Source organism: Lepidochelys kempii, chromosome 6 (assembly GCF_965140265.1).
Source record: "Lepidochelys kempii isolate rLepKem1 chromosome 6, rLepKem1.hap2, whole genome shotgun sequence".
Lineage (NCBI taxonomy): Eukaryota > Metazoa > Chordata > Testudines > Cheloniidae > Lepidochelys > Lepidochelys kempii.
In genome coordinates, this window is record NC_133261.1 from 72508129 (window position 1) to 72532176 (window position 24048).

A 24048-nucleotide genomic window follows, 5' to 3' on the forward strand; every position below is an offset into this window, starting at 1 on the left:
TCCCTGACCACCTCCTTGTTGCTAACATACCTGTAGAAACCCTTCTTGTTACCCTTTATATCCCTTGGTAGCTGCAACTCCAGTTGTGCTTTGGCCTTCCTGATTACACCCCTGCATGCTCAAGCAATTTTTTTATACTCTTCCCTAGTCATCTGTTCAAGTTTCCACTTCTTGGAAGATTCCTTTTTGTGTTTAAGCTCACTGAAGATTTCTGTTAAGCCCAGCTGGTTGCCTGCCATATTTGGTATTCTTTCTGCACATCGGTATGGTTTGTTCCTGCACTCTCAATAAGGCTTCTTTAAAATACAGCCGGCTTTCCTGGACTCCTTTCCCCTCCTCATATTAGCCTCTCGGGGGATCCTGCCCATCAGTTCCGAGGGAGTCAAAGTCTGCTTTTCTGAAGTCCAGGATCTGTATTCTGCTGCTCTCCTTTCTTCCTTTTGTCAGGATGCTGAACTCTACCATCTCATGGTCACTGCTACCCAAGTTGCCACCCACTTCTACTTCACCTACCAATTCTTCCCTGTTTGAGAGCAGCAGGTCAAGAGGAGCATGGCTCCTAGCTGGTTCCTCCAGCACTTACACAAGGAAATTGTCCCCAACACTGTGTGTGCGCGCACGCACGCTTTGAATAGCCTGGAATAGCTTGCTCTCACCAGTTCAGAGAACTGGTGATGTTTCAACCTGAATTGGTTTGTGTGGACACAGACTTCTTGAAGTGATTCAACTTGTCCTCTCACTTTCTCACAAGGCCAGTGAAAAGTTCTCCAGAATGTACTGTTTGTGAACTGTATCAAGAACTGTACCCAGTGCTTTGCCATTTGTTTAATATGGTGATAGTGTGGAAACATAATAAGAGTGCAATTTTTTTTTAACTGAATCAATGTGACTAGTGGGCATACTGAACTCTTTGTACCTAACAGTTCAATTCTCCAATATAGAAGAAGTAGCTAGGATGGTGTTTTCAGGAAGATCACCGATGGATTATAGTTTCCTCAGGAAGTCAGTGGTGTCTTGAAAACAGCTGGGAGTGCTGGTAGTGTAGGGCCTGAGGAGGGAGTCTACAAAGCAAGATAATGCTGCTGTCAGGGTGCCAATGGACCTATTACCTGTGCTAGCTGCATTCAAGCTAGTGTGAATAGGCTAGCTTTTGCTGTGTAGATGTACCCACAGATTTCAAGGAGTGATGCTTGCCATTGTAGCCCATTCCAAGGCTGCGTTTCCTGAGATTTATTTGGCTAAACAAACCCTAATCAACTCTTCACACTTTGCATGGCTGACTCCTCTGTTACATGTTTCCTCATTGTGAATTCAGTAGATCAGATTTGCAAGAGACATCAAAATGCAAGGGTAGCAAATGTGAACAGAACTCAAATCCCAAATTACTTCAGTAGATGGACAAGTATTAATAACACAGTTCAACAACCCCCAAAGAAGTTAACAGTAAAGACCAAGACACTGCATTTATGTAATTAAAACAAGTTTAAATTTCTGTTTGTGAATATATATTTAGAAAACCAGGAAGTAACAAAATGTCAGAGGGGAAAGTTTTGTGAAGAATCAACTTCAAACTTTTCTGTGCCAAACTCTCCATGGCCTGGTTGATTGGAACACAGTGCTTAACTCAGTTTTCACTTTATTTTTGTAGTTCTCATTTGAAAGTTGTACACAAGACAAACTATGAAAAAAACACACCCTGCACCCTTTAGATATGAACAATTACTTTTAAGAACAACATTCAAAGCCCCCCATGCCCCAGATACTTGGCTCCCACGCTCCTGTTTGTTCTTTTATTGAGCAAAGTATAGAAAATACATTTAAAACGTGCAAATGAACAAGTAAATGATTTGCAGATCAAAATAGTATCAAGTTAACTAGGCGTCACCAAGACAATAGCCTGTGACTCAGCAGCAATACAAACAATCCTTTTAGTCACAGAAGCAGCTGCAAAGCTGGTATCATGGAACAACTTTTGTGATAAGTATTGATAAAAGTTCGAGGTGACTTACAAAGAAAATATGGGTTTGTATTTGTGTCCTTGTAATAAGGCTTGAACATTTTTTTGTTTAAATCTTATAAGTATCAGGAATGTTAAGTCTGGTCTTGTATTTTTCTGAGAGATTTCTTTCATGGCTCAGCCTGTATATTTGCATTGTAACCCCATGTAGCTAGAAAAGTTCTTAAGTCAGTTGCAGCTTTCTGAAATCACTTTTAAAACATCTTTTGGTTTAAAAATAGGTTTCCCTCAGGAAGATTTTTCTTCAACACTAATATCTGCAGCATGATGGCCACACAAAACAGCAGCTTCCATAGCTAGATCTTCCACTTACAGCTTCCTCTGAGCTTAGATGGCCCTGGGGACAATGAATATTTAGAAGAATCTCAACTAAGTTCAGCAGGTGTTAGAGCTTTAAAGCAATCTGAACAATAAAGCAATTCTGTCTCAGTCAGGTTCTCACTTGCATGATTTACCTTATGCTATACTATCAGTTCTCCACAGAATTTCATAAAAGACCTCAATTTAATGTAAACAGGCAAAAGAAAACCTTTTATAACATCTTTTGCACCTTCTATAGAGAAGAAAAAGAATGGCAGCAAAGTAGGGCTGTCAATTAATTGCATTTAACTTACGCAATTAACTCAAAATTAATTGCAATTCATCTCATTTTTAAAATCACTGTAAAACAATAGAATACCAATTGAAATTTATTAAGTATTTTTGAATGTTTTTCTACATTTTCAAATATATTGATTTCAATTACAAGAGAATAAAGTATACACTGTTTACTTTATTTTATTACAAATATTTGTTGTTTTTACAATGCAAAACAGTATTTTTAAATTCACCTCATACAAGTACTGTAGTGCATTCTCTTTATCGTGAAAGAGAAACTTACAAATATAGATAGTTACAAAACTGCACTCAAAAACAATGCAAAACTTTAGAGCCTACAAGTCCACTCAGTCCAATTTCTTGTTCAGCCAATCCGTAAAACAAGTCTGTTTACATTTACGGGAGATAATGCTGCCAACTTCTTATTTAAAAGAGAGAAAGTGAGAACAAGCATTCGCATGGGACTTTTGTAGCCGGCATTGCAAGGTATTTACGTACCAGATATGATAAACATTCATATGCCCCTTCATGCTTCAGCCACCATTCCAGAGGACATGCTTCCATGCTGATGACGCTTGTTAAAAAATAATGCGTTAATTAAATTTGTGACTGAACTCCTTGGGGGAGAATTGTACATCTCTGGCTCTATTTTACCCACATTCTGACATATATTTCATGTTATAGTAGTCTCAGATGATGACTCCCCAGCATATGTTGTTCATTTTACAAACACTTTCATTGCAGATTTGACAAAATGCAAAGAAGGTACCAATGTGAGATTTCTAAAGATAGCTACAGCACTCAACCCAAGGTTAAGAATCTGAAGTGTCTTCCAAAATCTGAGAGGGATGAGGTGTGGAGCTTGCTTTCAGAAGTCTTCAAAGAGCAACACTCCAATGCAGAAACTACAGAACCCAGACCACCAAAAAAGAAAATCAACCTTCTGCTGGTGGCATCTGACTCAGCTGATGAAAATGAACATGTATTGGTTTGTACTGCTTTGAATTGTTATCGAGCAGAACCAGTCATCAGCATGGATGCATGTCCTCTGGAATGGTGGTTGAAACATGAAGGGACATAAGGCATGTAAATATCTTGCAACACTGGCTACAATTGTGCTATGCGAACACCAGTTCTCGCTTTTAGGTGACACTGTGAACAAGAAATAGGACAGAGTGGACTTGCAGGCTTTAAAGTTTCACATTGTTTTATTTTTGAATGCAGGGTGGGTTTTGTTTTTGTTTTTTTTAAAAAAATTCTACATTTGTAAGTTCCTTTCATGATAAAGAGACTGCACTACAGTACTTGTATTAAGTGAATTGAAAAAACCTTATTTTTACAGTGCAAATATTTGTAATCAAAAATATAAAGTGTGCACTGCACTATTCTGTGTTGTAATTCAAATCAATATATCTGATAATGTAGACTACATCCAAAAATATTTAAATGGTATTCTATTGTTTAACAGTGTGATTCATTACAATTAATTTTAATTGCTTGACAGCCCAATAGCAAAATATTTTAGCTAAAAGTTTAGCATTTCTTGACCCCAAATCTGTCTAAGAGCATTGAGTAAGTGGCAGAAAGTTTCAAAACTCACAATATATGGAAGATACAACTATGGAAGCTGCCATTTTGTGAGTTCTTGTGCTGCAGATATTTGTGTTGAAGAAAGAAGTCTTGCTGAGGCTTTGCGGAAGCAATACTTTAAGCCTAATTATGTTTTAAAAGGTGTTTAAGAAAAACGCAACTGAACTCTTATGAACTCTTTAGCTACACAGAGATGCAATGTGAATAATTTCTGTAGGAAAAAGAAAATCCACACAGCATCATAGGTGTGCACAGTGTTTTACAAACATTAGAGCCTAGAGAACCTCCTCCCCCCATTTGGGTTAGGTATTTAAACAAAAACAGTCCCTGCTCCAGAGAGCTTACAATCTAAGTGGTCAAGACTCAGCTGAGCGTAGAAAACAGCTGCAGAGGGGAGGTAAGGTAGAGGGATAACAAGGGTGGCCAAATACAAGGTTACATATATTAATTGGGATGCTTTTTTAAAAGTAAGTGAACAAGAGATATTAGTGACTTAGCAACAGGTTACTTGTCCCACTGCCATTAGGCCATTAACATGGGCAGAGGTGGGTCTTAAGTATTTGAGGGAGATCAAAGTGGTAGCTATGAAAATTGGTTTGGAGGAAGAAGCCTTTTGGTAGGGTTGGGCATTTAACTGGTCAAAAAACAATTGGTTAACTGACTGAGTCAAACATTGATCAAATATCATCAGTTCTGTCAAACGTGGTCAAATATTTTAAATTATTAGTTTATTAGAAAAGTAACAAAAAAGTAAGGCTTTATGGTCTCTAGTGTGCATAGCCATGGATAGACATTTATGCCTAATTACAAAGTTACTTAACTAGGTTATTTAAGTCAGAAAAATTGACTCAAGCAGCAGCAGAAGGAAAAAGAGCAGGAGGGATCTCTCTACTCCCCTCACTAGCACAGAGCTTTTAATATGATCAGCAAGGTCTAGCTGGGGTCACAGGTGGAACATGAGGATTAGAAATGGCATATTTGTGGAGGGAGGGAACTGGATGTTTATTTACATAGTCATTTAATGCAGAGTTGTTTGCTTAATGAGGGTGGAAGAGTTAATAGTTGTGATGCATTTGAGAAGGAAGAGGCTTAATGGCTGTGCAGATTTTCTTGGTTTTGGGAAAGAGGTTTAGTGACTGAACCCTTCCTCCCTCCTCAGCTCCCTTCTGAGTTAATTTCTGTGCATCTAGTCAGTTTAGATCAGATTTTAAACTCAGGAGCAGGGATGGTACCTTTAAACTTGTTTAACGGTGGTTTACAAAGCACATGTACACTGAAGGCTTGGTATTCAAATAAATAACATACAATGTTTGAGAAAATTCCAGACAACCAAAATACTCAACTTTCTATTAGTTCACCTTTTTCCCCAACAGCATGTAGTAAGTAAGTGATCAAGACATTTAAGTAGGCTTGCTAACAAAAAGTACCATAATGAAATCAAAAAGGTAGGCCATCACCAATATCAGGGCATTCTTCCTGGAATATCTGACATTATTTGACCAACCAGTTACCTGGCTTGTCAAGCTTACCTTTTGGTATAATTTTTTAAGATGTCAGATTTTTGCTGACATTGATTTTTATATGCATTTTAAAACAGTCTGGTTTATTGTGCTTTAATTGTAACTGTCTGTTGCTCTCCAAATACCTAACTGCTTTATAAACATTTAATATATAAATTTAAAAACTGCTTTATTTTAAGAAGTTCATTTTAGGTCAGTAGAAAGAAGACTCCTGATTTATCAGGTGGGAAGATCTGTGTTCAAAATCTTATTACGTTAACCATCATAACTAACTTGGATTATCACAAGATGAGTGGTAGAAAGTACCTACCTAAGAGTCCCATTCTCTCCTTTGTCTAGGCTGGTGAACCGACTGTACAGACGAGTGATCTGACTGTGGGAAACTGGAGGGAAAAAGGAAAATTAGACAAGTCAGTTAAACAATAACCCCATCTCCAGATTGGTTCAGTATACTGAACCAGTCATCTGCAAACAGACAGATGAAAATACTAAAGCACTGGCAAACTTGTCAGAAGTCTGAGCCGCACTGCCCGTTCCCACCTCCCCAGGTAGCAGGGAATAATTCTGGGGTTCTCCCATGAAGTCAGAAGAGTAGAGGCCAGTGCTGTACTTCTTTAAGTGGAATCAGTTAGTTTGTGGTCTTTAACAAAAATATCACCGAGAAGTTTTCAACCCTGGCAATCTGCTTAGTTTACATTTTTGAGGCTAAATATTTAATGATAGCCAAGTTCAACCCCAATATGTCTCTCCACCCCTAAATTGTCAGAATCCATAATCAAAAGCCTTTCATGCCCCAAAAGTCAGTTATGTTCACTGTATCAACCCCTTCTCAAATCTCCACTCAGGTTTGAAGAGTGGAAACTGCATTTTTATAAAAATTACATTGATACAGATTACACTTGTAATTTGCTTTCAAATTCATTCTAAATTCATACAATGTGAATATCCTTCAATAGCATATTCTGTATTGCTAAACAAACCAAAGCTCTTCTTATCTCTGCCATATTCTGATGAGCAAAACATTTTAAAATCTGGCTTACAGCTAGGGCAGTTCCTCTAGAAAGCTAGCTGAGCATGCAAGGGAAAAAAGGGCAGCGAAGAATACATCAAACCTACTTGCCTCCTCCTGCAAAAGTCTGCCTGAATCTGAATGCAACTAGTTTCCAGGGTTCCTTGCTGTACTTGTTTCCATCTCCACGACCCATTCAAATTAAATTAAAGACAGATCACGCAAAGGAGCTCAGTTTTGAGAGAGCAGAGCAATAAAGCTTTCAGATCAGAAAGTTCAAGGGATCCCACATGCAGACAAGACAAACATTACATACCCAACAAGTCTACAGTTAGTGGTAGAAATGCCAAATTCAAAACAAACTATTCAAATCAGCCCAGGTTTTGGAGGCAACAACTGATATGGTGCTGCCGAAGACATTGTCTAACATCTTACAAAGACTCTAGTGAGGGAGTTCTTTCTGTGGATTCTGGAGTCCTGATCCCCGAAGTCAACAGGCAGGTCTGCACTGGCAGTATGGCTCAGGCCTTGTTAGGTATTTCAGATGTGTACCAATTTAATACAAACCTAGAGCAGGGGTTTCCTAAATCCTGATGTTGTTTAGTCTACAGCCCTCTACAAGACTTAGTTATAGAAGTGACATTAAGGGCAACTGTACACTACAAAATTAAGTGAAGCTACTTATGTTGACATACAGCCACCACAATAATTCAATTGGTTTTACACATCCATGCTACACTTCTTGTGTTGGCGGTGTGCTCTAAGGATAGTTTTGTCTTTATGGTCCCCACTTCTCTATTGTGTGTATGATCTCGGTCTGGTTCTTCCATTGTTTCTGTCTGTTACATAATTAATTTTGCTAGGTGTAAATCAATTAAGGTGATGGGGTATGATTGGTTAAAGAATTTTTACACAATAGGTTAGAATTGGTTAAAGAACTGTTAACCAATTATTTTACTAAAATATTGCTAAAGGTATAGCTAAGCAGGACTCAAGTTTCACTATATAAACTGGGGTCCAAGAAGGAGACCAGCAAAGGGAACAGAAGGAGGAGGAGGAGGAGGAAAGACCTGGAAGAAGAACTCACCTCTCAGACACAGCCTAAGATCAGAGCTGCTAAGAATCCTCTGCACGACCGATCATGACATGCAGCAACCAGAATCCAGATGAGACTGGCCTTGTGTGGCTAACAGGGAAAGTCTGCCTGGCTAACAGGGAAAGTCAGGATTGGTGAGCATAGCATTGTGTGCTTAGCATGTGTATTTAGCTTGGTAATTGTTAATAAATAGAGGATAAGGATATTACTGTGTAAAGCTCTTTCACTGGTAAAAGGTCCTGAAAACCTGCAAAGAGTACACCTTGAACACTAGGAACTGGGTAAAGGTGGGTGCCCCTAGAGCAGTGGTGGGCACCCTGCACACAGCCCGTCAGGTAATTTGCTGGCAGGCCACAAGACAGTTTACGTTGACCATCCGCAGGCATGGCCACCCGCAGCTCCAAATGGCTGTGATTCACGGTTCCCAGCCAATGGGAGCTGCGGGAAGCGTCAGCCAGCACGTCCCTGCAGCCCATGCCGCTTCCTGCAGCTTCCATTGGCCAGGAACGGCCAACTGTAGCCACTGGGAGCTGTGGGCGGCTGTGCCTACAGATGGTCAGTGTAAACAAACTCTTGCAGCCCGCCAGCAGATTACCCTGACGGGCTGCAGGTTGCCCACCACTACCCTAAAGCGCACACGTAACAGAATTTTGTGCAGTTAACAGTGCGTCCTCACCAAGACCACTTTCACAATGCCCCACGCAGGCAGTTAAATCAGTGCAATGGTTTCTGATAAGCAGCAACAGTTGCTGCCAGCAATGCAGTGTCTACACTGACACTGCATTGACCTAACCACATCAACTTAAGGGCTATGCCTTTTGGAGGTGGAGTTAAGTCAGTGTACTGGGCGAGTTACATCAGTGGGAGCTACATTTTATTGTAGACTAGTGATACTCAGATCTCAGTGGTTTACAGGAGCCAAATTAACAAACAACATTACCCAAGAGAGCCACAATAGTGTGAATTCATTTTTTCATTTACTATTGTTTTTATATACATCTTATTCCCACAGCAAAATGACTTACAATGTTGACCAATTGTAGAATACTTGGTCAAAGCATCCTGATTAGTTAACTGTTTTATCATGTGCTGCAAAAAGCTTCATGACACACATTAAAGAGATACTTACGGCTCCCAAACCTCAGTCTGAGTATCACTGGTTTAGACGCTTATGTCAACCTGACTCTGTAGTGTAGACCAGGCCTTAGTGCACTAATTTGGTACCATGCCAACTCAGTTGTTTCAAGAGCTGATAAATAGGATTAATTGCAAAGGTTTATTCTTACCTGAATAGGTTGCACAGCAGGTATCAAGTCTGTATGACTGGGACACAATAACTGAATTCTTTTATCAGGCTTGTTCTTTCACTAAGTTATTTGTTTAAACTCTGCTGTTCCTTTCTCTAGGATGGGCTGCCAACAGTACTTTGCTCAATGCTTCCTTGACAACCTTGTGTCTTAGCATGGGTTGGGCAATGACAATTCCAAATAATGCAAGCACATAGCAAATTGGCTCTGGTCTTTCAAAGATTGAAGTTCATTGTATTATAGACGCAGCCGATAGGTCCCAGAGCTTCAAATATTTACCAGATGCATACTTTTGAGTAGAGTTAAGTGATAGGGAAAGAGGGATGCACTACCATCTAAGTCTAGGCCAGTGTCCAGAATTGGAAGCCACTGGAAAGGAGGAAGGTGCCAGGATTTCTACTCAAGTATCATCTCTGAACAATGATCAGGTATTCCATCTTTTGGATCACCTCCCAACTAGTAGAAGCTTGATAAATTTGAAAACTGTGCCCTTGCTACTAGAGAGGGCATTGTCTTCTCCCCATTGAGAATCTCATGACTGCTGCAACGGGGAAGCAATTCAGGGCTCTGCTAATACGTTCCTCTCTTAACTTCTCTTTTTGGCCCTCCCCACAGAGGCACCAACTTTCTGAGTTCCTGAAGGGGGCTCGACCCCTGCTCCACCCTAGGCCCCACCCCTTCATAAGCTCCCACCCCCAGTCTGCCCCCACCCAGCCTCTTTCCATCCCTGTTCCTCCCCTCCCCCACCAGCACCTCCTGAATGCCACTAAATAGTGGATCACCAATGGGTGGGAGGCGCTGCAGGGAGAAGGTGAGTAGCTGATAAGCGGGTGGGTGCTGAGCACCCACTATTTTTTTTCCATGGGTGCTCCAGCTGTTGAGCACCCACAGAGTCAGCACCAAGAAAAGGAGTACTTGTGGCACCTTAGAGACTAACCAATTTATTTGAGCATGAGCTTTCGTGAGCTACAGCTCACTTCATCAGATGCATCAGTCAGCACCGATGCTTAAGGCTGTGAGTTTGTCATGGAGGTCACGGATTCTGTGACTTTCTGTGACTTCTGCAGTGGCCAGTGCGGCTGGCCATGGGCTAGCCTAGGCTGCTCAGGCAGCCCCTGGGCCAGCTGCACCAGCCGCGGCTGGGGCAGTTTTCAGCCACTGCGTCCCCCTGCGCCCCAGCAGCAGCAGGAGTTTGGGTGTGAGAGGGGGCTCAGGCACAGTAGGGGGTAAGGGCTCTAGGCGACGTTTACCTTGGGGGTCTCCTGGAAAGGGGTGACATGTCCCTTTCCTCAGCTCCTAGCTCCGCCTGCTGCCTCCACACACAGACACTGCCCCTGCAGCTCCCATTGGCCACAGAGCCATCTGGCAGAGCCAGCACTTGAGATGGAGGCAGTGCATGGAGCCACCTGGCCACACCACCACCTGGGGGGAAGCTGTGAGGAGCCAGGTAGGGAGTCTGCCCCGCCCCCCCCGGTACTAGCAGGGATCCTGCCTCCCCCACATCCCCCCATCCCAAGTTTTAGTCAGGGGTATGCAGTACAAATTATGGACTGGTCACAGGGACGTAAATTTTTGTTTACTGCCTGTGACCTGTTCATGACTTACTAAAAATACCTGCGACTAAAAGAGCCTTACCTATGCTCCCCCATAAAAATCTGCAGTGCTCAACTCGGCTGTCCTCAGCATTCTCGAATGGCAGCGTGAGAATGACAAGATTCTTGGCATTTTCATTACTATCCACAAAATTCTGAAAGGCAACAGTGAAACTGATTCAAATTGTGTTAATTTCACTTTGATTTTAGCTTTACCAAGCAGCAGCAGCCCTTGAGCAATCTGCAGCCTCAGGATGATAACATTCCCTACTTTAGTCATCCTTATTCATAAGATCACTTGTAAAATTTAAATTGTACATGCTTGGGGTAGAAACTGTGTCTTGGTTTTTCCATTAAGCACTTACAGTGCCCCACTGTATGCTATCACTTGCATACGTTTACATTTGTTTCATGTTTGGAAAGCTCCTTGCAATCAAGAATCCACTTGAACTTTTCTATTAAAAATTAAATTTTACACATATCTACAAACTCTTGCACTCTCTTCAGGGAAATCTCCCCCCCTCCCCCTTGTAGCCTGCAAACTGCTTTTAAACACCCTGATTGGGACTACTACAATAATCCTTTTGGTGCACTTACATTTAATATTTCTGAATCACATGCTTTTAAGAGCCTTATAGTACAGATGTATCATCATCAAATAAAAGTGCATTTTGAGAACTTATGTTTTCCGTGTAACAGATATTCATTTGAAATGAGTTTTCCTGATTAGTTCTCTTTTGTGATCTTGTGCATACACACCTAACTTGGTCTGTAATCCCCTCCCACCGCACAGACACAAAGGAAGGGGACAGATCAATAGTAATCTGACTAGTCATGAAACAAGATAATTATATGATCAAAAAATTCAGAGACAGGTCACAGGCAGGTCAACAAATATTCTATTGTAGAGGTATACTCTAAATGTTTAGGTGCATTACTTCAGCATAAGGGGAAAAGGGTGTGACCTAAAACTTCAAGTACTGTAACATTCCTATGTCTATTCAAGGACCTGTAAAAACCAAATATCAACAAGCAACATTTTCCAAACCTGGCATCATTCCAGACTTCTCCCCTATTTCTTACACTGGCTACTGAAACGTGCACTTCAGGGGGCGGTTCTTAAGATGGTCTTGAAACAAAGTTCCAAGCAAATTTCTAAGTTGATCACAGCAAACTAAGGGGGAGGAAAAGGAGGAGCAGGACTGTAAAATGCCATGTAAGATCTTAGCATGGTACTACACTACCTTGGACTAAGGAATTCAGGGAGCAAAAGTTCAGAAGTTACTGTGGTTACACAAGAATCTACTGATGATTACTTGTCAGATAGCTGGGTTTTAAGGAACATTTAACCCATTTTCCTTCTTGAAAGCCTTAACTATACAGGTATCGCAGAATTACTATTATGCACAAAATGAATCTCAGACTGTCAGCACAGAATTTAAGTATGAAAATCTAAAACTTGAACCTAAATTTTAAATTCAATTTGGGAAAAAATAAAAAGCATTCTGCCACAAAGATCTTTTCTATCCACTCCAGGTACAAAGGCTAATATGAAGTACTGTGTAGCTATTAATACTGTCAGCTGTGGCTTTGCATTGCCTGTAAGGGGTCCACTTTCAGTGGTGGGAAAGACAAAGGTCACCCACAATTGAGAGAACTCCACAGGCAAGTATCCACCAATAGACTTAATGTTTAAACCAAATGCCCTTTTCATTTACTTCCTCCTATCCAACAGAAACTGGAGAAAATACAGTTTAGTAAAATGGAGACAGACGAGTATAGAGTCCTCAGAGTAATTAACAGTGTTACCATTTCTCAAGTTGGACATTTAGTGACAACATGATGTTCTGCTTTAGCTGGTTTCAGAGTAGCAGCCGTGTTTGTCTATATCCGCAAAAAGAAAAGGAGTACTCGTGGCACCTTAGAGACTAACATTAATAAATTTGTTAGTCTCTAAGGTGCCACGAGTACTCCTTTTCTTTTTGCTTTAGCTGGGTTCACTTTAACTATTTAGCAGAGGAAGTATCAGGAGCACCAAGCTTCTAAGAATTGGTGGATGTTACAGATCCTTCAGAATGACCCACAGTCACAGCAATACTAACTGTTTTTCCACCAAACTTTGTTCCAGGTACTTTCTGATCTGCTTTTCAACTGCCTTTTACTTGCGTAGACATTTATACCGGTGGAAAGGGAGAGTAAGGTGCTAACCTAATGGTGGAATTTTCCATCCACTGTGCAGACTACACAAGGTAGAGCAGAACAAGCTTCTAGTCTAAAATTAAAACACTAGAAAAGTTAAAGATTACTGAAGTGAGAAAAAACATAATAGCCTTTACAGTCCATACAGACATGAATCATTTAAATTAATTCACTGACAGCAGAGTTTTGTTTTATAAATCCTTAAACAAAAATTAAATCCTAAAAATAAATATTTTAACTCAGACCTCAAAAACCAGAATCTGAAATTTAAGTTGCAAACCACAAATATAAGTCTCACACTAAAAAAAGTTAAGTGAAGCATTTAAGGGTAATCAGGGCAGGAACTCTCCTAGTACCAATGCTGTCACTTAAATACTCAGTCTCTACACATACTCTAAATCGGGGTAGCCAACCTGAGTCTAAGAAGGAGCCAGAATTTACCAAATGTACATTGCCAAAGAGCCACAATAATACGGCAGTAGCCCCTCCACCGGCAGCCCTGCCAAACAGCATCTCCCAGTTCCTGGCATGCAGGAGGTGCTGGGGAGGGGCAGGAGAAGGAGCAAGGGCATGGCAGGCTCAGGAAGGGGTGGAGTGGGGGCAGGGCTTATGGTAGAGCCAGGAGTTGAGCAGTGAGCACCCCCTGGCACACTGAAAGTTGGCACCTGTAGCTCCAGCCCCAGAGTCTGTGCCTATACAAGGAGGCACATGTTGGCCACTCCTGTTCTAAATGTTCATAAACCAGGCCCATTGCTGAGTAATGATTCTCCAATATTAGCTGAAATAATAACAGCATAATGCACCAAGTATCAGGGGCCTGTCGGAAAATCATTCCCGAATATTTGCTAGTGGTACTGGGACTAGTTAACATTCAGATTATCTAGAGGCCAACAGTTTAAGTTAAACCTTTGCTTGTTTTTAAGTTTCCTCTTTTTAGTAAGAGATGTCTGAATACACATGCAATGATCAGCTGGGCAGAGCAAATTCCGGCTGACAGTGTGCAGGGGGCTACAGGTAATAAAGATCCATGGCTGTTGATGAATCCAACGAGCATGGAAATAGTCTACATACTCAATCTACTTGTATCAGGAATATGTATGTGGTGGAAATCCATCTTTCTGGAAGAGATACAATATTCTCATAAAGGCAAAAAACAAGAGGTAGGGAAACATTTAATTTGGAAAGATCTTAATTCTTTGCAGGGGCTGAAGCAGCAAGACTATACAAAAGACAAATGAAATCCTGGAAGTAAAAAAAAAGTGATTTCTTAATTCTAGGGAAAGTGAACGATTGTGGTTCTCAGAGCTGCAACAATCATGTCTAGTCCACAACACACTCAATTTTACCGAGACAGTTTCATTTACTAATACATGGACGATTAGTGACCCCACTCCTATTTTGCCCAGATTCTGTATTTATGGAAAGGCAGTGTTCAACAACTAGAGGATGAGGTAGGTTATACAGAGCACAGTTTTACTATAACAGTTCTTAAAATGTTCCATCTGCATTCATAGTACAAGGATTTGCAAACTTTCCTGTTGTTGACCACATCCGCAAGTCTCATGGATCACCTCTCTTGCATACATGGTGCTTTCAACAGCCCCTCTTACTTGCAATCATAACACATCCCTAATGCAACTATGCAATCACTTCAACTGCAAAGTAATACTAGGAAGGCATTTACTGTATTTTTAGCCTTTTTTAAAGCAGTTTAGTAGCTGGAAACAATGAAAACCAGAAACATGCAATAAGCCAGCTCTCCAATGACTACCAGAAAGTACCCCATCAATTTATATTTTGGTAAATACAAAAGTAGATTGACGGTTGTCTTCTTCTCCCTTCGCATCTCAGGCAATGCGAATGCACAAACTATCTTCTAATGTCCATAGTAACAGCTCCTGTGCTTCCTACCTTCCACCCTATAGCACTGTTGTAGGGGACAGTGAGTGTCGTATTCCTGATATTCGCTCAATAGCAGTCCCTATTCAGCACTTACACGTTCCCTGGGCTACAGCACAGAATAAGAGATTTGTACCCAGCTCCCTGACAGTCTCTGCTTTCTATTGTGCCATGTAGCTCTCCACCACAACAGAGAATCTGTCTTGCTGGTTTAGGCCTATCAGGTTAGGAACTCTGCTAGCACTAGGAGTTAAACAATGGCTGATATTAGCACAGTTTTACCTATGAGGCAGGTAGGACCTTTGCAGACAAAAAGAGGATTCTCAGCAAAGGTAACTGATTTTGACAAGAAGTGCTGCAGTGCTTCCACCCTGCAATGACAGGTTTCGGAGTAGCAGCCGTATTAGTCTGTATCCCTAGAAGGAAAAGGAGTACTTGTGGCACCTTAGAGACTAACCAATTTATTAGAGCATAAGCTTTTGTGAGCTACAGCTCACTTCATCGGTAGCTCTATTAGAGCATAAGCTTTCTTGAGCTACCGATGAAGTGAGCTGTAGCTCACAAAAGCTTATGCTCTAATAAATTGGTTAGTCTCTAAGGTGCCACAAGTACTCCTTTTCTTTCCACTCTGCGTGTTCCTCCTTTACTAACACCAAATAATGGGGGCGGAGGGTGCAGGTTAGGGAGTGTAAAGGCCTCCGATCCGCTACAGCAAAACCCCATAATCCTATAGTGATGGTCGGCCCCTTTTGCTGGGATCGCATCCCCCCCAATCATGAGGCGCTCACGCGGGCCGGTGAGTCACATCCCTCTTCCCTCCTGGGAGGCTCGTTCCCGGGACGGAGGGAATGACCAGGGCAGAAGAGACTTGGCCACGCAGAGAGCACCAGTGCGCAGGCGAGCGAGCGGCCCCCGCCTGGCCGGAGCGGGAAAGGAGAGAGCCCCCGGCGGCCCAGCCAAGGGAAGAAGGCAAGGGGCTGGCAGCACGGCCGGAGCGGGGGACTGTGCCTGCCCCGGCACCCAAAAGATGCTGTGCCCAGCCGGGGAGAGCCAGAGGCGGTGAGGCAATCTCCGCACTGCGGCTGGGAACAAGCCGGCAGACGGGCCCGCACGACGCTCGCGGCAAGGAAGCGGCGCCAGGCTCTCAATGGCCCCGACCCCCGGGCCTGAGTTCAGGCGACCACCAGCCCGAGTCTTGGCCAGCACCGCCCCGCCCCCGCTGCTCCACCAGCCCCGGCTGTGGGGCAGAGACCGGCCGGCCGCCCGCTCCCGTCCCGGCTCGCCCAGCCCAAGCCCGCAAAGCCCCGGCCGGCGGCCCGCTACTCACAGCCCGTCTCCTTCTTGATCTCCTCGATCTCCTCGTCCCGCAGCAGCGAGGATGCTCGTGAGCCCATCTCCGGCCGCCGCCTCTGGCCGCAGGGGAGCGGGACAGTGACAGCCGCGGCGCCGCGCAGAGAATGGGGGGGGGGGGCAAGCAATGGCGGGCTCGGCCAATCGGCAGCGGCGGCGTGCGGGCCCCGGACGCTGCGGCCGGACACCGGTGCGGCTGGACGCCAAAAAAAAAAAGGGGGGGGGGAGAGAGAGAGAGAGAGAAACCCCTGCGCTTCTTCTTATCAACCCCGGCTGCGGGCCCGGCCCCGCCCACACCGCGCTGTAACCCCGCCCCGCAGCTCCTCGCCTCTCACAAAGGAGAGCTCATCAGCGCCTGCGCGGAGCGGCTCCTATCTTTCTTCTCGCTAACGGTCACACTTAGGGCTGTTCAACGTCATCACGAGAGGCCCTAAAAGCGCGGCCCTTGAAAACTACTACTCCCAGCATTCTGCATTCCGCGTTGCTCTGATTACTTACCACAAGGTGTCGCTTTGTTCTCTGGGAGTTGTAGTCCCTACCATGGCCCTGATGCCACGCTAGGAGCAGGGAGTTTGTACGTTCTGAAGAGGCCGCCGCCCTGCCCGCGCTATCTAGTAGCGAGTAGCTCCGTACGGGTCCGGAGGACTTGGGAGTGGGGAAGGAACTTGGGAGCTGCCCCTGCGGGATCCGAGCCCCCTGGTGTGATTCCGAGCCCCATGCAGTGATCTTAGTGGTGACCTATCCACAGGGCTGTCTCTGGGTTCCCCCTCCCCTGGGAAGAGCTGCCCTGGGGCCCCCAGTGCGAGCCCTTCCTGCCTGCCCTGTCCTGCCCCTGCGTGCGGGCTGAGAGGCTCCCCACACGCACTGTCACGCCAACTTGGTGAGCTGCGACTCGAGGTCGCGCCCAAGGGCGGCGCTGAGGTCACAAATAGCCGCCCCAGCGTGGGGCGAGTTAGTGCGCTGCACAGTAGGGAGTACTGGCTGGCAGAGAGGAGGATTTGGTCTGGCAGACCAGTAGAGACGTCCATAAAGGTTGGGAACCGCTGCCTAGCTGATAGGTGCAGAGAAGCAGTTATACAGGGACCAAACAGTGCACTGACTGTATTTGCTTTTCAGTGACTGGATCTGCTTAATCTTAACTGTTAACAGGTCCCATTTAGGAGAGAAACTCCTGATCTGTTCAGCAAAATTTCTGAGATTGTTCTACTTTTCTACAGTCATCATAATTTCAATCCTGTAGTTTGCAAAGGGTCTTCAGATTTTGGCATTTATGCTCCATTTGACTGGGAAGCCTACAATGCTGGTTTTTAGAGCTAAATGTAATTTCTTCTATTACCATTGCCCCATGTATGCAGTTGGTTGACAAATGCAGTGCCTGTATGTTATGAATTATTACATGCTGGGGTGCCTTTCCTCCTTGGTCTGCAGCTTTATTCTACTGGATGCTGAGTGTCACAGCTGGAGGGCATTAAAATGATTCTGGCTCTGTCTTCTCATTTTTCTTCTTGGATTGTCCTGCAGAGGTCCTAAGAAAAGTAAATCTTTTGACAGAGGAGTTCCCCTTTTCATTTCCTACTCTGCTTTGAGAACCAGACTATTTGGGGAGCTAGTTTGGGGATATACCAACATGGATCCGAGCAGCGATTACCAGTTCCTCAATGAGATTCTGGGAAAAACAGTGAAAATCACCTTGAAATGTGGCATCTTCCAGGGAATATTGCAGCATGTGGATTCCAGCAGAAGTATCGTTCTGAGCAGAGGTTTAATTCTTGTTCTGTACTTGTCACCTAAATTAATGTAGTTCTTCAAATCCTGGGGGGGAATGGGGGAGTTCACGAAGGTGTATTTACATATTCTAGATTGGATAGGGTAGGGGCTCATTGGCATGCTATATCATATGTTGGAAGGGTGTGTGGGTTGGAACGTCATGTCCCACATTGTAAAGAGAACATTGTTTCCCACATGAGGAAGAACATGTAATAGATATACATTGTTTGATGTGCCAGGACTGAACAGGGTGTTTGTTCTATACCGTTCTCTGGTCTTTTCTGAGACTATTTAGACTGAGTAGATGGAGGGCATTGCTTGCCCAAATTCTGAATGTAGTGAACAAATCTGAGATTCTGTTTATTTTAAAAGATATCTGGGATTTTAAGTGAAATAGAGGCATAATCTACCTTCAGGATTTATCTTGAGCAAATTAAATCTGCATGTAGTCCTCATTTCAAGAGAGTTAGTAGGAACAGGAGTGGGTTCTGTTGTACTTATGCCTTGCTCAGCAATAATTATGTGTAACTGGAATTTGTGCCACTCAAATTACTCAATGGCTGACTTTCACTGATAACTCCAGAATAATTAATCTTCAGCCGTTCAGAAACTAACTAGAACTAGGCTGCTCAGTCTTTCGTGCGGATTGCACCTACTGCTGATTGCACCAGGCACAGACTAACCTTCCATTGATTTCAGAGGGGCATAGTTGTACTCATGCAATGAAAAACAAGCAGCAGAAGAGTGAACACTCTTACTTAATGTAACGTTACAAAGGATGTGGGCCCAGCTGTGCTGACAGCTTTGGGATTGCAAAAGAATAACTGAGCCCAGAATTTGCCCCGTTGTGTCCACCAGACATACAACAGCCTCATTGTTTTTTGTATTAGTTTTACTCAATACAGTAATTTTAAATTGTTGATTTAGTGCTGTTGCCAATTGTCATTAGCGAAGACCGTTTTCTGGCCTTATTTGGTGTGTAATCAGTTCTTACCTTTAATTTTAATGCAGAGCTCAATGTTTCTGTTTATTTATCTACCTGTCTTTTAATTATTTCAGTGAAGAACTTGGAAACAGGCAGAAGCATGCCAGGTGTGAAGATGTTTTTTGGTTATGAAATTGTGAATGGTGAGAACTTTCTTTGTTCTGCAAGGGTGAGGTTCATGGGTACTATCACATGTTTAGCACTTTTGTTTTTCTTTTCTAATGATGGGCCCTATTCAGGATTTCTTACTTAGATAAAAGTCCCATTTTAGTCATTGAGAGTTTTGGCTGTGTAACTCCTAAGTAAGGAGAGGAAGGATGCTCCAGTGGTAAAGGCCCTAGTCTAGGACTTGGGAGATCTGAATTCAAGTCCCTGCTGTGATGTTGGGCAAGTCATTAACCACTCTGTGCCTCAGTTTCTCCAGCTGTAAAATGGGGATAATACTACTACTTTTCCTCACAGGGATGTTGTGAGGATAGATGCTTTAAAGATTGTGATGTGCTCAGATGCTACAGTAATCAGGGAGGGCCATGTAAGTATCTTTAGGCTTTGTGTACACTAGCACTTTTGTGGGCAAGACTTTTGTCGTTGAAAAAAACAAAACTGAAAAAGATTCAGTGAGAAGTTTCTTGTTTAGATTTTCACTTTCCCCTAGAGTGTTTAAGCCAAACACAATAGAATTGTGTTAAAAATTAAACTGATTATAACAAATGAAACTGACTGTAATAAAACTTTATAATCCAAGTGTTAAGTAATTAAAAACTGGAAGCATTTTAAAGGGACTCATTAAGACATAATAATTTGAACAGCACAGAACTCTCTCTTCAATATTTCATTAAATTGTGCATTCTGTAAAACACACACAAAATAGCTGATGTTTTCCTGTCTTTCAAAGATTTAATAGTAGATTTTATAATGAGGTCTCTTATTACTATGATTTAAAGGGATACTGTCAACTTAAAAATCACTCTTCTGTCTGAAAATGTACTTAAAATAATAGATAAAACCTAAGATTACTATAGCTGAGAGGTCAGGGGGAAAATATTTCCTGTTCATCTTTCCCCACTCCCCCTCAGCTTATTTACTTTTTGCATATAACAGCACTTAGCATATCATCAATTTTGTTTTTTTCCCTATATAATGAGTCCGTTTTCCCATTCATTTGTTTCGGGTCTGTCACATAGCAATATAGGTGAGAAGAACATTTAAAAAAATAGGAAATTTTGATTATGCAACAATAAAATCGGCAGGGAAGTAGTATCCAAAACTGCAAAAATTATAAAATGGGGATAGTAGTACTTGATCGTCAATCTCAAAGCGCGTTGTTAGGATTAGTTAATGTTTATAGAATTCTTGAACATATAAAGTGCTTTATGGGGCTGATCCAAAGCCCATTACAGTCAATGTAAAGATTGCCATTGCTTTAAACCTTGGATCAGATCCTTTAATTTAAACTATTTTAACGCTTTTTTAAAAAAATTGACAATATTTCAAGTTGATGGTCTCCTCTTAAGTATTTTTATAAAGTATGCTACATTACATTGGTTAGTATGCTGTGCCAAATTATACTGATTAATATGCTCTGAAATACTGAGGTCATTAAAACTAGGCAAAGTAAATGATCAAAGTACATTTTGAGATTTATTAGCCTTGTGTTTAAGTCTTGTTCACTTAGTTCAATAATTCATGGAAACACCTTGTGAAAAGGCTGTGTTGGGCCTCTGCTTGTCTTCTTCCCCAGATCCAAAAAGACAAAAAGAGGAGTCAGAGCATTCTGTTCTCAGACACAGAAGAATTTTACTGATGAAACAAGAAAAGGAGTACTTGTGGCACCTTAGAGACTAACCAATTTATTTGAGCATGAGCTTAAATTGGTTAGTCTCTAAGGTGCCACAAGTACTCCTTTTCTTTTTGTGAATACAGACTAACACGGCTGTTACTCTGAAAACTGATGAAACAAACTATGGAGTCAAACTGTCTAAGATAACTTTATTTTGAAGCCACTCCCACAGCTAAAGAATTTATGTGCAGTATGCTACTCTGAGGCCTTTTTAAAGCTTCATTTGGGATAGCCATTGTGAATTTTTTAGAAATGTCCCTAGTGAAGACAGGCCTATCTGTCTCTGTGTACTGCTGACACTCTCAGTTTTGCATTGGGGGCAAGGAGATGGAAGGCAGCTCTCAGAGTGATCTATGTACTATACATCCTTGCCTCCTTCTTCAGGTTATCACATTTACAACAAAATTTAATCTGTAAACTGGTGGTGCAATACTGGCCTTATGCAGGGCCATATAGGTTTCAGTAGAGATGCTGTAGCATCAGCTGGTTCAACTTAAATGCCACTGGTGTAAAATATTTCTACTGCATGCTATTGCCTTTGATATCTGATCTATGATTACTTTTTACAACGAATGCCTTGCCATGACTGTGTTCCACACTGGTCAGTACTAGTTCTGGCTCGTCTTCAATTTCTTGGGGATTAAATGTAGTTCTTAGTCAATGAGTTGCTGATGTTAGAGCTGTAACAGAAGTTGTTGGTTTGTATTACAGTGGAATTGCTGGAGGAACTGGAACAAGCTGCAACTCCCATCAGGTATGTTGGAAGGGACTTATCTTTCATGACTGGAAAAAGAATGTACCTATTAGAATAGCCAACAAATGGAGGGAAAATCTTATGAGTATAAGGTTAAGTGACACCAAGATTGTGTTGAACTGTTCTAAGAGGGAATGGGTAAGGAGATGGCTGGGGTGTTTCCATTACTGAAAAGACTCTTCTAAGATGTTCTTCCTTTCTCCATCAATGAATAATTTGTTTGGTTTGTTTGATAATGAACTCGTGGTTTCCAGGGAATATTTCTCACAAAAAACCCTTCATCCATGGCCAAACAGTTGTACAGGGGAAGCTACATTTACCTACATTTGATAAGGTTTGAAATGTAACATCTGGAAGCTGGCACAGGTGTGGATTTGTACGTAAAACTCTTGAATTTCTACTCAGAGTTGCATCTCCAACACAAATTGTGTTAGGTTACTTGGTTTTCAAGTATTTCCCAAGGCCATATTTGAAACTATTTAATTTCCCTCATAAGGGAAATGGGGATTGACTGGCTTTTGCTAACCGATCCCTTAAACTGCAGTTTGCAAGGTGAATACCATTCTCTTTAGCAGCAATCTTTTACGTGTACAAAAAGTCGAACTTAGTCTTTTACCAAAACTTATTCCTGTATTCATCAATCCTTTAAAGAGAAGCTTTTTGATAAATGACCCTTTATGTCTTTAGGGGCTTGTCTCTTGTACTGCTTTAATTATACTGGTGTAAAAACAGATATTGTTCAAGAGGTTTAACCCCCTAGTGTGGATGCAGTTATAATGGTGTAACCACGCTTATAGCGATATAGCTTATAAACACCAAGGATTGTACTGATGTAAGTATTTTGGTATAAAAGCATACTCCTAAACAAGATAGTGAAATTGTCCATAAAACTGTGTAGATCAGTCGTAAGCCAGGTGCTTCAGAATTCCTTGAAAATATGGGTAAGATCTGATGAGAAACAGTCAAATGAAAGTGACAAGTTTTTAAAGTGCTTTTATACAAATGCTAGAAGTCTAAAATAATAAGATGTGTGAACTAGAGGGCTTCATATTAAATGAGGATAGTGATATAATAGGCATCACAGAAACTTGGTGGAATGAGAATAATCAATGGGACACAGTAATACCAGGGTACAAAATATATCAGAAGGACAGAACAGGTCGTGCTGGTGGGGGAGTGGCACTCTATGTGAAAGAAAGCATAGAATCAAATTAAGTAAAAATCTTAAATGAACAAAACTGTACCGTAGAACTTCTATGGATAGTAATTCCATGCTCTAATAATAAAAATATAGCAGTAGGGATATATTACCAACAACTTGACCAGGATGGTGATAGTGACTGTGAAATGCTCAGGGAGATTAGAGAGGCTATACAAATAAAAAACTCAATAATAATAATGGGGGATTTCAACTATCCCCATATTGACTGTGTACATGGCACCTCAGGACAGGATGCAGAGATAAAGTTTCTTGACACCTTAAATGACTGCTTCTTGGAGCAGCTAGTCCTGGAACCCACAAGAGGAGAGGCAGTTCTTGATTTAGTCCCAAGTGCAGCACAGGATCTGGTCCAAGAGGTGAATATAGCTGGACTGCTTGGTAATAGTGACCATAATATAATTAAATTTAACATCCATGTGGCGGGGAAACACCACAGCAGCCCAACGTTGTAGCATTTAATTTCCGAAAGGGAGACTACACAAAAATAGGAAAGTTAGTTAAACAGAAATTAAAAGGTACAATGCCAAAAGTGAAATCCCTGCAAGATGCATGGAAACTTTTTAAAGACACCATAATAGAAGCTCAACTTAAATGTATACCCCAAATTAAAAAACATAGTAAGAGAACCAAAAAAGTGCCACCGTGGGTATACAATAAAGTAAAAGAAGCAGAGAGAGACAAAAAGGAATCTTTTAAAAAGTGGAAGTTAAATCCTAGTGGGGGAAAATAGAAGAAGCATAAACTCTGGCAAATGAAGTGTAAAAATATAATTAGGAAGGCCAAAAAAGAATTTGAAGTACAGTTAGCCAAACACTCAAAAAGTAATAGCAACAATTTTTTTGAGTACATCAGAAGCAGGAAGCCTGCTAACCAACCAGTGAGACCACTGGACGATCGACGTGCTAAAGGAGCACTCAAGGACGATAAGACCATTGTGGAGAAACTAAATGAATTCTTTGCATCAGTCTTCACTGTTGAGGATATGAGGGAAATTCCCAAACCTGAGCCATTCTTTTTAGGTGACAAATCTGAGGAACTGTTGCAGATTGAGGTGTCATTAGAGGAGGTTTGGAACAAATTTATAAACGAAACAGTAAAAAGTCACCAGGATTAGATAATATTCACCCAAGAGTTCTGAAGGAACCCAAATGTGAAATTGGAGAACTACTAACTGTAGTTTCAGAGTAGCAGCCGTGTTAGTCTGTATCCACAAAAAGAAAAGGAGTACTTGTAGCTCTCTAAGGTGCCACAAGTACTCCTTTTCTTTTCACTGTAGTTTGTAACCTATCATTTAAATCAGCTTC

The 24048-nt window shown here is 41.9% G+C and overlaps 2 protein-coding genes across 15 annotated transcripts in view; one reads left to right on the top strand and one right to left on the bottom strand.

The window, feature by feature from the left end:
• CHP1 (calcineurin like EF-hand protein 1) overlaps positions 1–16414 on the bottom strand; it is a 35193-nt gene extending 18779 nt beyond the window's left edge. The window contains exons 1-2 of one of the 2 annotated variants that reach the window (XM_073348736.1): positions 16154–16414; positions 6035–6107 (exon numbers count right to left, since the gene is read on the bottom strand). In XM_073348736.1, coding sequence (XP_073204837.1) covers positions 6035–6107; positions 16154–16220 — 140 coding nt within the window. In that variant the 5' untranslated portion in view covers positions 16221–16414. The remainder of the gene's footprint in view (positions 1–6034; positions 6108–16153) is intronic. The other variant, XM_073348735.1, reaches the window with a different exon arrangement.
• The window catches only part of EXD1 (exonuclease 3'-5' domain containing 1), a 35285-nt gene continuing 26843 nt past the window's right edge, over positions 15607–24048 (top strand). For 4 of the 13 annotated variants that reach the window (XM_073348713.1, XM_073348716.1, XM_073348720.1 and 1 more), the window contains exons 1-4: positions 15759–15885; positions 17698–17936; positions 19003–19071; positions 21480–21522. In XM_073348713.1, coding sequence (XP_073204814.1) covers positions 15854–15885; positions 17698–17936; positions 19003–19071; positions 21480–21522 — 383 coding nt within the window. In that variant the 5' untranslated portion in view covers positions 15759–15853. Of the gene's footprint in view, positions 17209–17697; positions 17937–19002; positions 19072–21479; positions 21523–24048 lie in introns of those variants that run through there. The other 9 variants (XM_073348723.1, XM_073348726.1, XM_073348717.1 and 6 more) reach the window with 8 other exon arrangements.